This window comes from Antedon mediterranea, chromosome 7, assembly GCF_964355755.1.
Source record: "Antedon mediterranea chromosome 7, ecAntMedi1.1, whole genome shotgun sequence".
Taxonomy (NCBI): Eukaryota; Metazoa; Echinodermata; class Crinoidea; order Comatulida; family Antedonidae; genus Antedon; species Antedon mediterranea.
Window position 1 is genome coordinate 2,968,763 of NC_092676.1, and position 14,667 is coordinate 2,983,429.

Consider the following 14,667-nt stretch of genomic DNA (forward strand, 5'->3'; position numbering starts at 1 on the left):
TTGCTCGTACGTCCTTGAATTACGTTGCGCTTACGTCAGTGACGACAAGAAAGATTAATTATTTTCACTCAACATTTTTTGTTATTATAATTAACATCAATTAAAAATTAATCAATTCTAAAAATGTTCGCAACCTGCACTCTATAGATACGTTACGGATGTACTTTGCAGGTTTGTATTCCTCCTACGAATTTCCGCCGGAACAGTTTATAATTGAAGTTTGACCCACGATTTTCTGGCGGAATAAGTTTATTAATTAAAAATGATTGTATGCCTACTCAGGTGTTTTTCGACTTAAGGCCAATTTACACAGACGAGCGGTAACAGTAATACAAATATAGAATGTATGTTATTCCTTATGACCATTTAAACACAACGCGATAGATACAGATTCTATGTGGGACAAGCTATATACGGTTTTCCGCTCGTATGTGTATTTTTACCTTTACAGTGTTTACTACTTAATGCCAGCCCCTCCCCCACTCCCTATTTCTAAGCTTATATAGCAAGCCATGTGTAGGTCTATTGAAAAATAGAAAAAAATATATTTTTCACAGGTGGGGACAAAATTTAGGCCTAGACTTCTTCGGGTAGAAGGATGGAACAACGAATTTGTTGCTCCAATGTAGTAACAAGACGTGACTGGTTTCTCATAAAAATATGTCCGATTCATTCACAGCCGGAAGGGAAAAATCTCCCAATTGCTAGGACATTTTGACTTTGGGTGGGATGGGAATGGGATCAACACCTACGACACCAGCTTAATAGTATAGAAGGATAGAGCAGCTTAATTATTTGTTACATTATACTCCAATATATCAGACTATCAGTATCTGAAAAAATATCATAGAAGCAACCGTTAAGCCCTAATAGTACAAATAGATAGACAATATGTCCGATTATTGTTATTCATTGCTTCAATCTATTTCTGTATTGTTCCTGCATAAAGCGGTCAGATAATAATAGCACAGTCAGATAACCCACGCAATTACGATCGATAATATTAATGTGTGACGTCACACAATTAACCGGAAGTAAATTATCGATCGCTGGCTGCTGCCTACGTAATTTATCAATGGCCTTCTTGTTTCGGTAACAGATTGTACATAATTACTACAAATATGTGTTTTACATTACTATGTTGTACATTTACAACATAAGGGTAAAACATACATTTTAATGGGATGGGAACTAATGTGTTAATGTGGTTTTAGTGGTATCTTTAATGATAGGAACCAAATACGGATGTTGTTTTAATTTTTTTATTTATGTACTTTTCCATTACACAACAGTAGTTTTACGATTGTCCCTATTGACAAACTAGCTATAAATATAAATGCTACTAAATATATCAAAATAATTAATTATCAAGATTATATTTGCATTTTGAGAACCTTTTTTTGCATTGTTGCCACAGCTGGTGGCCTATTGTTTGTGTTTTTGGAAATAAAAAAAAATTATTAGGCCTATGTGAATGAATGTCAATAAAAATAATAATATTCAGCATGTTTAAGGTTCATACTAATCTACCCCCGATATCACCCGGAAGGATTTCATGACATAAAATTATCAAGATGCTAAATTATATTTAATGTTATTGTGATTTTTAATTGTATTAATGTGAAAAACTGTCAAAATACTGATTAGGTGGTTTATTCCGAAACTCAATACCGCCCTCTGTGATAACGTCATGCTTTGTGGCGTTGAACGCGTTCAATACGTTGTATGACGCGAGATATTTTTTCTGGTCAGAGCGAATATTAAGTAAATTAATAGAAAAAAAAAAAACGACAAGTCAGATTTTCATAGTTTTTGCTTTATTGCATCATTATCTCTGCAAATCAAATCAAATAAACATTTTATTATTATCGAGGATTTATTATTTATATGTTTATAAAATGCATATCATTACACAGTTGAACAAATTAACTGTGGGTTGTCCCTGGTCCAATTGTCTCACTACCGAACAATAAAAGTCCATGGAGGTATGAACCTCCACGAAAAGACCAGCACAAATCAAAGGCCGATCGACTCAGGGCATAATTTACAAATGGTCCTCAGAAAAATATTCGGCAAGACTATGTATGCAGTTGGTTTACAACTAGGCAGGTTTACTTACAGTACAGGTTGGGGTTCTTTACTATTACAGCACATTGCAAAATGTGTACCCCAACTCATTATATAAAAATAAATCTAAAAGAACATACCCGCACTTATAAATAAACATTAAATAATCTGGAAAAAGTGACAAATATACTATTGTTGTATAAATATTTTAAATGCTATCTGTTAAATAATATAAACTGACACACTATAGCATTTTCCGTATTGAACTAGGGCGATGGTCACTTTTCACTAATACCATTTATTTTGAATATGTCAAATATTCATGAACCAAGATTTAGAGAAAAAAAAACCTAATAAAACTAATGCATCATGGTTTTTATACACATGATTACAATATTGAAGGTAAACAAGCATGTTCAAAATCCATGTTCTTGGCTGAATTATGATACAGTAATATACAATATATCAGACTTCCAGTATCTGAAACAAAGGATAAATTAAGCATCTTATTAAAATTAATCTTTATATTTTGCTGTATTTGAGTTATTATAAATTGAGATATACAGTGATGATTTCAAGTCTTGTTTTTAGGTCACTACAAAAATGCTGGTATTGTGACCAAACCAGATTTGAACCCAAGAATTGGTAGGCAAGCATGTCAACCACTACAGTGCATATACATCATGATTAAAAATCCAACATACCTTAATAGTTGATCATTTTCTTAATAGTATCTAGACACCTCCATTTATCAGGTAGGTAAAAAGGTTCAAATATATGTGGGAAAGGCGTGTCCCAGCCGCAAACACGCTGAATGGGAGCTTCCAAATGTAAAAAGCATTCATTCTGAAATTTAAATAGAAATCATTTTTCAAAATATGTAAATTTAATGTAAATGTAAAAGAAATACAAGCTCTGTTTTTGGCATATTGCCAAAGTGAGATTAATCTCTTCCTAAACCTCTGTCTACACTATCAAACGTTATGTGGCAATGTTATGTGCCCATATATGGACATGATGATATCATATCACTACCATATTTGGGTATATCACTACCATATTTGGGCACATCACACTTTTTTTGTCAAACTAGTTTGACAGTGTAGACTGAGAAGAGAAATTTGAATATTCATTAGATTGTTTGTAATTTATAATTATCATACTACCCACCTGGATTGTAGTAGCAATCTCACCAGCAAATCCACCTGTAATTGGTGCTTCATGTGCAATTAACAGACGACCAGTTTTTAACACAGACTGAAATGATACAGTGTGGAGTAAACAAATCAGGACATGTGGATGATATTAAGCAAAAACAACAAACAAACAGGTTATACTTGGCAATCAATGGTTACCTTGGCAACAGTGTCAACATCCCATGGTAGTATTGTTTGAAGGTCAATAAGCTCGCAGGAAACGCCCAGCTTCTCTTGCGCAAGCTCACAAACATTTCGCATTACGTGTACTTGTGTACCCCATGCAACTAATGTAACATCACTTCCTAAAAAAAAAAAAAAAACAGTATTCATAATGCATACGTTTTATCACCCTGGTTTGATTGTAATGCTCTGTCTACACTATCACATTTTATGTGACAAAAAAAGTGTGATGTGCCCAAATATGGTAGTTTTGTGCTATCATCATGTCCATATATGGGCACATCACATAAAGTTTGATTGTGTAGACAAAGCATAACACTATGTGACTACACATAAGCCTTACCTTCTACTAAAACTTCTGCTTCTGATAAAGGAATTTCATAATCACCAACTGGTACTTGTTCAACTGAAAAAAAAACACAAAATAAAAAACTTTATTGTAAGAAAAAAGCTTAAGCTCTGTCTACACTATCAAACTAGTTTGACAAAAGTGGGGTTTGTCCAAATATGGTAGTGATATGCTTAAGTATGGTAGTGATATGACATCATCATGTCCATATATAGGCACATCACATTTTTTGTCACATAAAGTTTGATAGTGTAGACAGAGCTTTACATTGGAATTCACTATCTCTGGTTGATATTTACAAATCACATGTTTTACTTTACCAGCCATTCTGTACAAAATCTTTGGCTCAAAGAATATACAAGGATTGTTGTCACGGATACAGGATAGAAGCAGACCTTTAGCTTGAATAGGCCCTCTAGGAATGACTACCTGAAATCAATGAATTACATATAAGATTATTTCAGAATAAAATTTACTGTTGATAGTCTTACACATGCTAACCTAATATAGTTATTTTTAGCCTAAAAATTGCACTTACTTTGACACCTGGAACATGGGAAAAGAACGCTTCAGGGGACTGTGAATGATAGTGGGCTCCATGGCCTACAGCGCCCCATGGTGTTCTGATTGTTAGGCGACCACAGTTAAATAGATTCCCTGAACGATACCTAAATTTAGCTGCTTCATTTATGATCTAGAAATAACAATATTTTTTATAGTTATTTAGCTGAAGGACTGTTACAGATCACGGTAAAACACACAAGTTGAGTTAAAAAAGAGAAACATAAAAAATGGACACCAAAACAAGAGACACTTGTTTTGACACAAGAATCATAGAAAAATGTAACGCACTACCACAACATGTTATAGCATATAAAATGACGTAATTTCCACCTTGTTTCGAGCCTTGTGGTCGTAGCGCTTTAGAGAAAATTTATTTTGGTTAAGCGCTTTACAAAAGACAATTATTATTATTATATAGACAGTACAACTATAAATAATTTCAAACAATCATATGACAAACACATTAACATATCCAAGAGAGGAGGCAGTCAATACTCATATGCCTCCTGATTCACTTAAAGGTATAGTACACTTAAAGTTAGGGAACATCGATCAAAAAAGTTAATGACAGATCATTGGACAATGAGAAGAGAGTTATTACGCAAGCATTTTTTTGGTAACGATAATAGTCAACTTTGAAACAAACTCAATAGTATGTTACTGCAGTAAAATGTTAAGTACTGCAGTAGAATCATTTTGACGTGATCCCTTACCTGATCAAATGCCGGATAGATATAGTCGGCAAACTGTATCTCAGCAATAGCGGTAGCGCCAACTGATGCCATGCCTATACCGAAACCAACGATTCCTTGTTCACATAATGGTGTATTAAATACACGGTCCTTCCCTAAAAAACATTCGCAACAATCTAATAAATTACTGCACATTTCTAATATTTACAAGAGGGCAGCAGACAACACTTGGAAATGTCAAAAACAACCATCAGAATCTATAATGTTTTTCTCAAATGAATTACCGTATATCCTCTGGTATAATCCTATCCACCTAGAACACGAAATTGGGTCGACTTGGGGGGGGGGGGGGGGGATGAATGGTTGGGACTATACTTGGGGAAAACCTGGTTCAGGAAAAAAAAGTTTGATAAGTATTTCTTGTAAAAACTCATTTGAACTGGCTAGAGGGAGGCCTACATCCAGATCAAAAGTTAATACTGTGACTATACCCGGGGATACGCCTGTGAAATCAGATAAAATGTAGGGGTAGGATTAGACTTGAAGTGAGATGATACACGAGGATTTATGGTAATGAAATAAAACGTGGATAGCAGTTTACCATGTTTGTCTTTTAAATCAATAGTACATCTAAATACTCCACCAAAAGCCACGTCTTCCCCAAAAACAACTGAAAAAAAAAAGATGTTATCAAATCACAAAAAATGTCAAAAACATTAACAATGTTATAAAAAATTATACTTTAGAAACACATACATGTTTGTTCTTAACAGCAAATGTAATATCAATAAAATGAGAATATAAGTTAAAAAACCAAAATCATGTCATGTCATGCCGAATGAGGGCAATTCATTAATCATTTCTGCCTTAACCTGATAGGAATACAAATCATGCATCTATTCATATAATTTAGGCCTTATTCATTCCAATTTGTGGCCTAGGATATGCCTACTTACCAGCTGTCTGGTCTGAAGTAAGAGCAATATCCATAGCATTATTCAGAGCCTGGAATAAATTCATCTTGGAAGTTTCACCTAAAAATTGATACAATTTACATCATTACAAATCATCAAATGCGTTACCGTTAGCTTAGAGTTAGATATTGTAATGTAATGATATACATTTATAATTGATTGATAATTTACAATTCAATTGAGTTCACCAATTTGTCCCAGAAACTTTTATAAGTCCAGTGAAGAGATTGTCCAGACAGATGTTTTAATGTCCATTTTAAAAATAAAAATATGAGGATCACACCACACAGATTTAACAGTATTTGCAATTATGTTATAGATTACTTTTTTTAAATAAAATGCTGAAAGTTATTTTAGCCTAGGCTAGGCTACCAACCAAGGCACAGTCTGTGGCATTCCACCAGCATGCATGCAGGAGTAGAGACTAGCCACCAGGCAGCAGCAGTCCAGTCAGTACAGTAGACAACCTTGTTTTAGCAGAGCCTAGACAGATAAATATATAAAAACGTTACCTCTTGACTGTGGAGCAACCTCAGGAACATAAGTAAACGTTGATGCACATCGTACGTTATGTAGAAACTGCCCTGTTATGGAGTTCTTGCATTTTAAATACAAAGATTTGGCACAGAATCGTAACGTACTTGTAGTCGCCATGTTTTTTGTTGTGTATACTGAGCCCTCTATAGGCTCTATTTCGTGTTTCTCCCTAATTTCCTCCCCCCTTTTCCCTGCTGGCATGGTAAGCGTCTTGCAATAGAAAAATATCACAAAACAGTATTATAAAACTTACAGAAAAGTTTGTAAACAAAAATACAGGAATACAAAGCTTTATTGTAAACTGAAATTTCAATTCTGTAAAAAAATGATGTTCAGGTCAATGCGTCCAGGATTCAATAAATCGGAATAAATTACCGTAACACCACCACGCAACACCCATACCACCACCACATAATATATGTCTTGGGTAACTTTTGTATTGATATTTTGTGCTTTTTAATCTTCACGTTGTTTTTAATGTTGTAATTTTGTATTTTATTGTTGGATGATTTTGTTTTGCTGGAGACCCACTTGATAGTTTGATTTAGTTCGCTTTTGGGAATCCTGTCTCTCTCTATTGTTTGTTTTGGTTTTTTTTTGTTACAATTATGTGAGACGAAATAAATGAAATGAAAAAAAAAACAAAAAACATCCCCCTCCCCCACCCACGGTGGGGACTGTGGCGAGGGAATTTTTCTTAAATGACACCCCTAGAGGTGTTGTCCGGGCACCCCTGCGTCCGTACCTGGTATGCACAGATAAGTCCGTTACCGTTTATTTTCGAACGTGAATAAAATTAAAAATCACAAACTGACGAATAGAAATGTTTTTTTTTTGTAATCTTTGTTTTAATACTTACATAAAATTCAACATTATATTGTGAATTATTTCTTTGTGCAATCATTGCCTACATACTATTAAATGCCAACGTACAATATTTACAAAAAAATAATATCCAGTCTAAGAAAAACGACATCATTTCAAAACAATTTTTGGTTCTGTTCGTTATAATATTTTGCCAAACACGGTTTGGTTCCATAAATAAAATGATTTTCCATTTTAGGCGAATAACGTGAAGCTGGTGGCTTCCGCCCATAAGACTCGGCAAGTGAGCGCGTCAGATGGGCCGAGTTTCCGCAGCAAATGCCTACAAAGTTGATTCCGATTTCCTGACACCGTTTTCCAAAATCAACCATATCGTCTCGATTGCAGAATCTGATGTCCATGTTTGTTGGAAAACACTTCTTCCCTAAAAAATAAGTAAATTGCATTTTTATCATTATCATTTCGCGTCACAAAAAAGTAATAGAAATAAATACGTATAAATCAAAGCTTTTTTTCTCTTCGCCTCGACATCAGCTTTTACCTACCAGTTTTTGGATCTACCATATTGAAAAATGTTGGTTCGTCTGACGTAGTTCTGTAGGGTACAGGTATGGCTGCGAGATGACCCTGAAATATTCAAAACAGTATTTCTATTATAATTATTTACCCAGGCATATCAAGGATAGTCCATCACGTATGCGCATGCACAGCCGTAGACCTGCCTACATAGACTTCTGACCAATCAGATAACTGGATTAATGCTTAGCCGCCATCTTTGAACTGTACGCTTTTGGAGGAACAGGATCATCAGCCAAAGACTAACATTTCACACAATTGTAAAGGGTGAGTAGACCTTTGAAAATGCATCTTATATTTAGGCATGGTAGATCATGTACAACATATTAGGCATGGTAGATCTCGTTAAAGTAGCAACCTCGTGCACTGCTAAGCCAAAATAGTGCATGCATTGTAGGCCCAACTGTGACATATACATAGGCCTAGCCTAGGATAGGCCTATATCATGTCAGGCCTAGCCTGGCTGGATCTGTTAGCCCCTTTTTCCCTCAGTCGCTTGTAGGCCTACTTATTGTTTCTTTCTTCTTGTTTTGTCGGGGCTTCCAAATATTGATTCAGGGGAGGAAGAGCGAGAGTGGATGGAAGGGGAGGAAGAGCGAGAGTGGGTGGAAGGGGAGGAAGGTCCAATTTATTCAAGATTATTGTTAAACTTTAGATCTCAGCTCAGTGAGCCTATTCTTAGGTTGTTAAAAAGGCAGTGTTCCATCACGTCATACGCGCGCCTTGAAAAAAACAAAACATTGCATAGTCTAGACACTTACCTTGCAGACAGCGCGAACCTTTTCCATAATGGGTAGCAGGGTATCTGGTCCTCTACAGCAATTCATACCGACTACATCGGCACCTGCATCCTCTAGTTGTTTACAAGCATCAGGAATAGTGAATCCGTCAAGAGTAGCAACTTCTCCTTTCACGTGATTGTTTCCGGCAGTAATGAAAGCAACAACGCAAGGAACGCCTGTTGTACACAACAATGATGCAATATTGATGGATTTTAAGTATTTTTGTATAAGTCTTTCAAAGTGGAGTAGCAGTTCTTCGAAAAGCATTATCTGGCGCACCCCCCCCCCCCACCACCCCTTTCCAACTGATAAGCCTCATTTCAATTAGCCTATATATTCGCGAGAACCAAATACGATGCGTGAGTTCTGATTGGTTGCATGTTTTTTCGCGTCACAGAAAGTAGACAAAGTATCAATACGCATGCGCATTACTTAACGTTTCATCTCCTTTTCTGTGACGCAAACAAAAATGCTACCAATCAGAACTGACGATTCATATTTGTTTCCGCGAATATATTCGATAGTGGAAAACAGAAGCTATAACGATCTTCTACAAAATCCTACCATCTAATAACAAGCGTATACAAAGCTGCATATTTTTAGATTATTACTACAGTAGAACCTGTATTAAGGACACCTTTGGACCCAACAAAGTATCCTCTTAGTAAGAGGGTTCCAATGAATGAATGGGGTTAGTCGGTGTAAAAATGTATTACCCCCTCCTCCCCTCGTTCGTTTCACTTGGAAAGTGTCCCCTTAAAATGGGTGTAATCTTATGAATGGGGATGTCCCAAAGGAGAGGCTCCATTATACTGTAATTTTCATATACCTTTTCCGTATTCCTGAACTGTTTTTACCGCAAGCATAGCTTCTCCGAGTGTAGGAAACGTTTCGGCAAGGATAAAGTCAACATCGTAGTCAAGTGCCCATTCAATCTGTTCCTAAAATTATACAAGTCTTTTCATTAGAATCAATAGACACACAGTAGTAATGTATGTTCGTTACCAAATGATGTCGGTAAAGCGTGGTTCTCACAAGAGACGCAACGCAAGCGAGTTGATCGACCAATGAAAAAGCTACTGTTCGAATAATCCATCGCTTGTGATTGGTCAAATCACTTACGTTGCGTTAAGGAAATTCAGATTAGGCCGACCGCCGGGGACCAGTTTGTTGACCCGAATAGGGGGCTTCTATTGTGTTCCACATTGTGATTCTTACCTTAAAAATAGCTTTTGTTTTTTCGTACGACTCTTCGTCACCGGGCACATAAACACCTGTGTTACAGATATTACCCGCCAAAAGAGTTCCAGATTCATCCGCAACTTCCTTTGCGATTCGTAACGCTTCTCGGTTAATCTTTTCAAGATCAGCTTCCCTGTCGATGACTTGCATCTTCTTTCGATGAGCATAATACTATTTTGAGATAACGAATTTTAAGCTCTATCAAACTTTATGTGACAAAAAAAATGTGATGTGCCCATATATATGATGTATATCACTACCACATTTGGGCATGTCACACTTTTTTTGTCAAACTAGTTTGATAGTGTAGACAGAGCTTTATATTACAAAAGTTGTCCTTCAAAATAGGAATGAAATTACGAACAAAATAAATTATAAAGTACGTGCTATTAAATACGTAGGTGCAACACCAATCACAAACTAAAGTTAGGATGATATATCGCGTTGTGATTGGTCAAAATAATTGCGGTCGATGCGCTTTCGTCATCGCGTTTAAGTGGTAAGCAAGATTAAGAGGGGTAACACTGAAAAGAAGTTTTCTACTACCTCTGTATGTAAATATTTGTCTACTATCAAACTAGTTTGACAAAAAAAGTGGTGTGCCCAAATATGGTAGTGATATGACATCATCGTGTCCATGGGCACATCCCATTTTTTGTCACATAAAGTTTGATAGTGTAGACAGAGCTTAAGGTTTAGCCGTACCGTAAATGCCAGAACGACGTCACTGCCTGCATGCACAAACTCTCTATGCATATCCTTCACCAGGTGTGGATGTTCGATGACCACTTCTGGGACAAATCCACCTGCCTGAAGGTAACCACGTCGTTCAAATGCAAACAAATACCCCTCGGCTATGAGTACTGCCTCCCCATTATTCAAACGATCCAAAAGACCTATTGTGAGGATGTTAGAAAACGTTTATGATATTGAGTGGAGAGTGACCGAGCGGTAAGTACAAGCCTCTCCTCTCGATTATGGTTGTTGTGGTAGAATAAGCCTTCTCTGAAAAACTGTGTTACTTAATCTACAATTTGAGATGTTTTTTTTTGCATTAACTTGCATTTACAGAGAATTAAGTAAGTGACGTATGTGTATATGAGGCGCCATACGCATGACATTTTTTTTGCTTCGTATGGCGCCCCATACATTTATGTTTACTATTTGATGGATCTGTGCGCATGCAGAATATGGCAATCGGAATTTTAAATTAAATATCTATATAACCAATTGAAAACTAATTAACTATTTCCAGTAGGCCTATAAACTAAATCTGGGCAGTTCAAAATTTATATTATGCCTTCCAAATAATTTATTATAAAATATACCTATTCCGTTATAAAAAAGTAACATTCGAATCTAGAGTTTGTTTACAAGATCCTATAAGGCATAATAATAGTACCTACAACATGATGTGACCCTACCAGCTACTTACCTTTTACGTTTTTAGGCATTTTCTTCGCAGTTGTAGTTAGCTAATTATATATTACGTTGATTGGTGATGTACCAAAACATTGAACTGAATTTGTAGTAAACAAACCCGATTTTATTCAAGTACGCAAACAGTTGACTAGTTTCAACCAGAAATGGTCAGTTCGTTAGCCATATGTTTTACTCCAATCAGAAACAATCTCAGAGTTACACATGCAGTGAAGTATATATAACATACGCTACTGTGATTTCCATCCAGGGTAACAAAATAATATTTCATGGCATATTTTTACGGGATTGCTTTGTAGCAATCGATATACAACCGGTTGTGTCTAGATCAGTGTTGGCAACTGTTCAACATCCTACAGCACACATTGATTGAGAACAAAAAAAAAAACGTTATATGTAGTTGTTTGTTTTGGAATAAAATCAAAATTGAAGGTTACAGCGTTCGTTTACCAGCATGCTTATTTTCCACAAATTAAGGAAAGGACCTTCACCCCTTTCACACTAGCAAAAGTCCGGAGCTTGTTATTATTTTTTTTAGATTTAGGCAAATTGCCAAGAATAACCATAAGCGAATTCATTCACTATCCTTCCTTCTTCACAATACAAACATATACACAAAATGCTCTAAATATAAACAAAGTCTTATTACAAGTCTTTGGGAGTTGTAATTTGTCATTTGAAAAAAATCCTGACACTGACAGGACTCGAACCCAGGTCCCTTGGATTAGTAGCCAAGCATCATAACAACCAAGCTACAACGCCACAATTGTATATCAGACTTCATCATTAATGACTAATTACGAAAGCATCATGGTGACATGGTACTGTAGTAGTACGGTACCGTTAGCATTTTCGAAAATGTTGAATCCTTGTTCCGTTACTCTTGATTAATATCGCACTGCATAGTCTATTATAGGACTATTAATATAAAACTATTAAAACACACTAAACAAACGATACTTATAAATTCAAAAGTGTATGTGAGGTCTTCGCGCTATTTTATTGGACGAGTGTTCAGTGACATATACATTCAAAACATGGTAGTATCGGTAAACTATATTAATAGCAATAAATACATACTAATAAATTATTATTCACACACACAGTATATTTTTAAATATATCTTAAATAGTATAGTATTTATTTGTTTGGAACTATTTAATCGTGTTTGTGTAACCTTGGAAAACAGTTAATTTACATCTTGTATTGACAATCATTTAACTTGAACTTGTGTTCGACCAGGTGTGTGTATGCATGTATGCGGCGCCATACGCATGACACTTTTTTGCTGCGTATGGCGCCCCATACCTGCATGCCTACTTTTGACGGATCTGTAACTATTAAATCGTTATTTTGTAACCTTAAAATTTAAATTCATTTACATAAATTTTAACTTGAACTTGCAGTGTTCGACCAGGTGTGTGCATGCAGCAACAAAGAGAGAGAAATTACATAATCCAAACAGTAATTAAATGTGTTAACCATAATAGTAAGAGTTAACGCTCTGTAAACTAAAGGTTTGTCAAGCATAGGTTTGTCAAGCATAGGTTAACCATCAGTTAATCCTCCGTTAAGAAGTTGGCCATCGGAAAGGAAAAGGTTAATGCTCCGTTAACTAACAGTTGCCACCAGTTAAGGCAATTTAATCATCCGTTAACTAACATTTGCCATCAAGGAAAAGGTTAATTCTTTCGTTAACTAAAAGTTAATCATCGGTAAAGCAAAAGTTAACCAAAGTTAGGCAAAGGTTAATCCTCCGTTAACTAAAGGTTATATATCGGTAAAGAGAAATGTAACCATCAGTATAAACACAAGTTAACTACCGTACAGCATGCACCAATTGAAAATCGTTTTAATTTACAATGTATACTACCGGTGTTACATCCATGGTTCTACTTCTTACTCGTAATAAACAGCATAAACAGTAGCAATCGCAAATAACGTACCATTCTGATACCATGCCGAACAAAAATTATCTGTGTTGTGGTTCCAAAGACAGCGACTAGCTATTTCTAAACTTTGGCCCTGTTGCGAGCCGATCACGACGTGTACCACAAGTTTATGCCGACTAAAATACAGCTCTTTGATCTTTGATTTGACAAGTTCTGTCAGCCTAGTCGCTAACCTACCACAATTTGTATCATATTCTTCGTATTTCAAAACTCTTTCCAGAATAATCGACACTTCTTCTTCAACTTTGCTTGGTTTGAATCCGGTGTCAGGATCCATTTTGAAAGTATTCTCAACTCGAGGTTTTGGTGGAACGATTGTTGACGTCTTGCTGGAACGGAACGTGGGAATATTGCGTCCTCCAATCATTGAGATACGTTTGGAAACTACCGACCATCTTGACGGTTTTCTGGATCTTTTTCGGTAACATATTGGTCCGTAATCCGGATGATCGACGGTGGACTGCGATCTAACCGACGATTTATCGGTTGATTCATCCATAATTTCAAGTTTTTTTTTACCTCAACAGGTGAAGTTTGACGGAACGGTGAGTCGACTATTTTTTCTTCTCTTAAGTAGTCGTTCAGTGAATTGTTATATCTTGTTTAAGAATCAGTATATTTCAGGCTAAAACAAAGTACTTCACTTTAGCACAAGTACTTTACTTCACGCTGTAATTAGCTCAGTGCATCACAAAATGTTCTTTAGCGTCTTTATTTATTAATATTTCAATCACTATTTTGTACAGGATTCGTTTTGTTAGTTCTTAGTGTTGGTTTGGTCGATCCCGACTGATGTATGATCCTTTGTCAGTCGGCAAATGGAATCGTATGTCCGTTGGCAATAGTTACTCCAAACACTTGGCGGTATACAAACGTAAACCATATCAGGTAGCTATACAAAACACGCGTGGTTGGGTTCTCTACAATGTACATATCATTCCCTTATTTGCTTCAGTACAATAAGTATACAATACGCAAAGTATATTTTTATATTGTAGAATGTTTTAATAGCTTAAAGTATACATTTCGTTTAAGTACACTTATTCGCAGAAGTTGTAGTCTGTACTCGTGGTAATCAAAACGAGAATCGGAGATTTGTAATGAGGTGTACGTTTGTTGAAAATACTTCTCGTTATATTCGGATTTGACATAATTTCCTGTGGACTAACGTTAACAGGTGCATCAACGGAAGAAAAGCTACGGATACATGATTATCTCATCCTCTTTACAAGATCATCTTCATGATTTCTATTGTAGACGATACATGACAGACAAGCTAGCGCGCCGA

At 35.9% G+C, this 14,667-nt stretch overlaps 3 protein-coding genes across 4 annotated transcripts in view; 1 reads left to right on the forward strand and 2 right to left on the reverse strand.

The window, feature by feature from the left end:
• Positions 1 to 1,801: 1,801 nt before the first annotated feature.
• On the reverse strand, positions 1,802 to 6,703 carry LOC140053958 (2-oxoisovalerate dehydrogenase subunit beta, mitochondrial-like). Of its 2 annotated transcripts, XM_072098723.1 has the most exons (11): positions 6,538 to 6,703; positions 6,008 to 6,085; positions 5,653 to 5,721; positions 5,073 to 5,206; positions 4,334 to 4,489; positions 4,116 to 4,224; positions 3,790 to 3,852; positions 3,423 to 3,568; positions 3,238 to 3,324; positions 2,772 to 2,913; positions 1,803 to 2,547 (listed from the first exon to the last, which is right to left on the reverse strand). In XM_072098723.1, exons 1-10 carry the CDS (start codon positions 6,677 to 6,679, stop codon positions 2,773 to 2,775), a joined length of 1,125 nt encoding a protein of 374 aa, XP_071954824.1. In that variant the 5' UTR covers positions 6,680 to 6,703; the 3' UTR covers positions 1,803 to 2,547; position 2,772. The 2 variants fall into 2 exon arrangements, with proteins under 2 accessions (XP_071954825.1, XP_071954824.1); XM_072098724.1 differs by lacking the exon at positions 6,008 to 6,085 and having other exon boundaries at positions 1,802 to 2,547.
• Positions 6,704 to 7,355: 652 nt separating this feature from the next.
• Positions 7,356 to 11,682, reverse strand: LOC140054955 (betaine--homocysteine S-methyltransferase 1-like). The gene is made up of 7 exons (XM_072100099.1): positions 11,423 to 11,682; positions 10,693 to 10,883; positions 9,964 to 10,158; positions 9,575 to 9,686; positions 8,725 to 8,921; positions 7,933 to 8,014; positions 7,356 to 7,811 (listed from the first exon to the last, which is right to left on the reverse strand). Exons 1-7 carry the CDS (start codon positions 11,439 to 11,441, stop codon positions 7,543 to 7,545), a joined length of 1,065 nt encoding a protein of 354 aa, XP_071956200.1. The 5' UTR covers positions 11,442 to 11,682; the 3' UTR covers positions 7,356 to 7,542.
• The window catches only part of LOC140054888 (zinc finger MYM-type protein 2-like), a 41,624-nt gene continuing 35,143 nt past the window's right edge, over positions 8,187 to 14,667 (forward strand). Inside the window, exon 1 of the mRNA XM_072099999.1 lies at positions 8,187 to 8,230. The gene's annotated coding sequence lies outside the window, so the exon portion shown is untranslated. The remainder of the gene's footprint in view (positions 8,231 to 14,667) is intronic.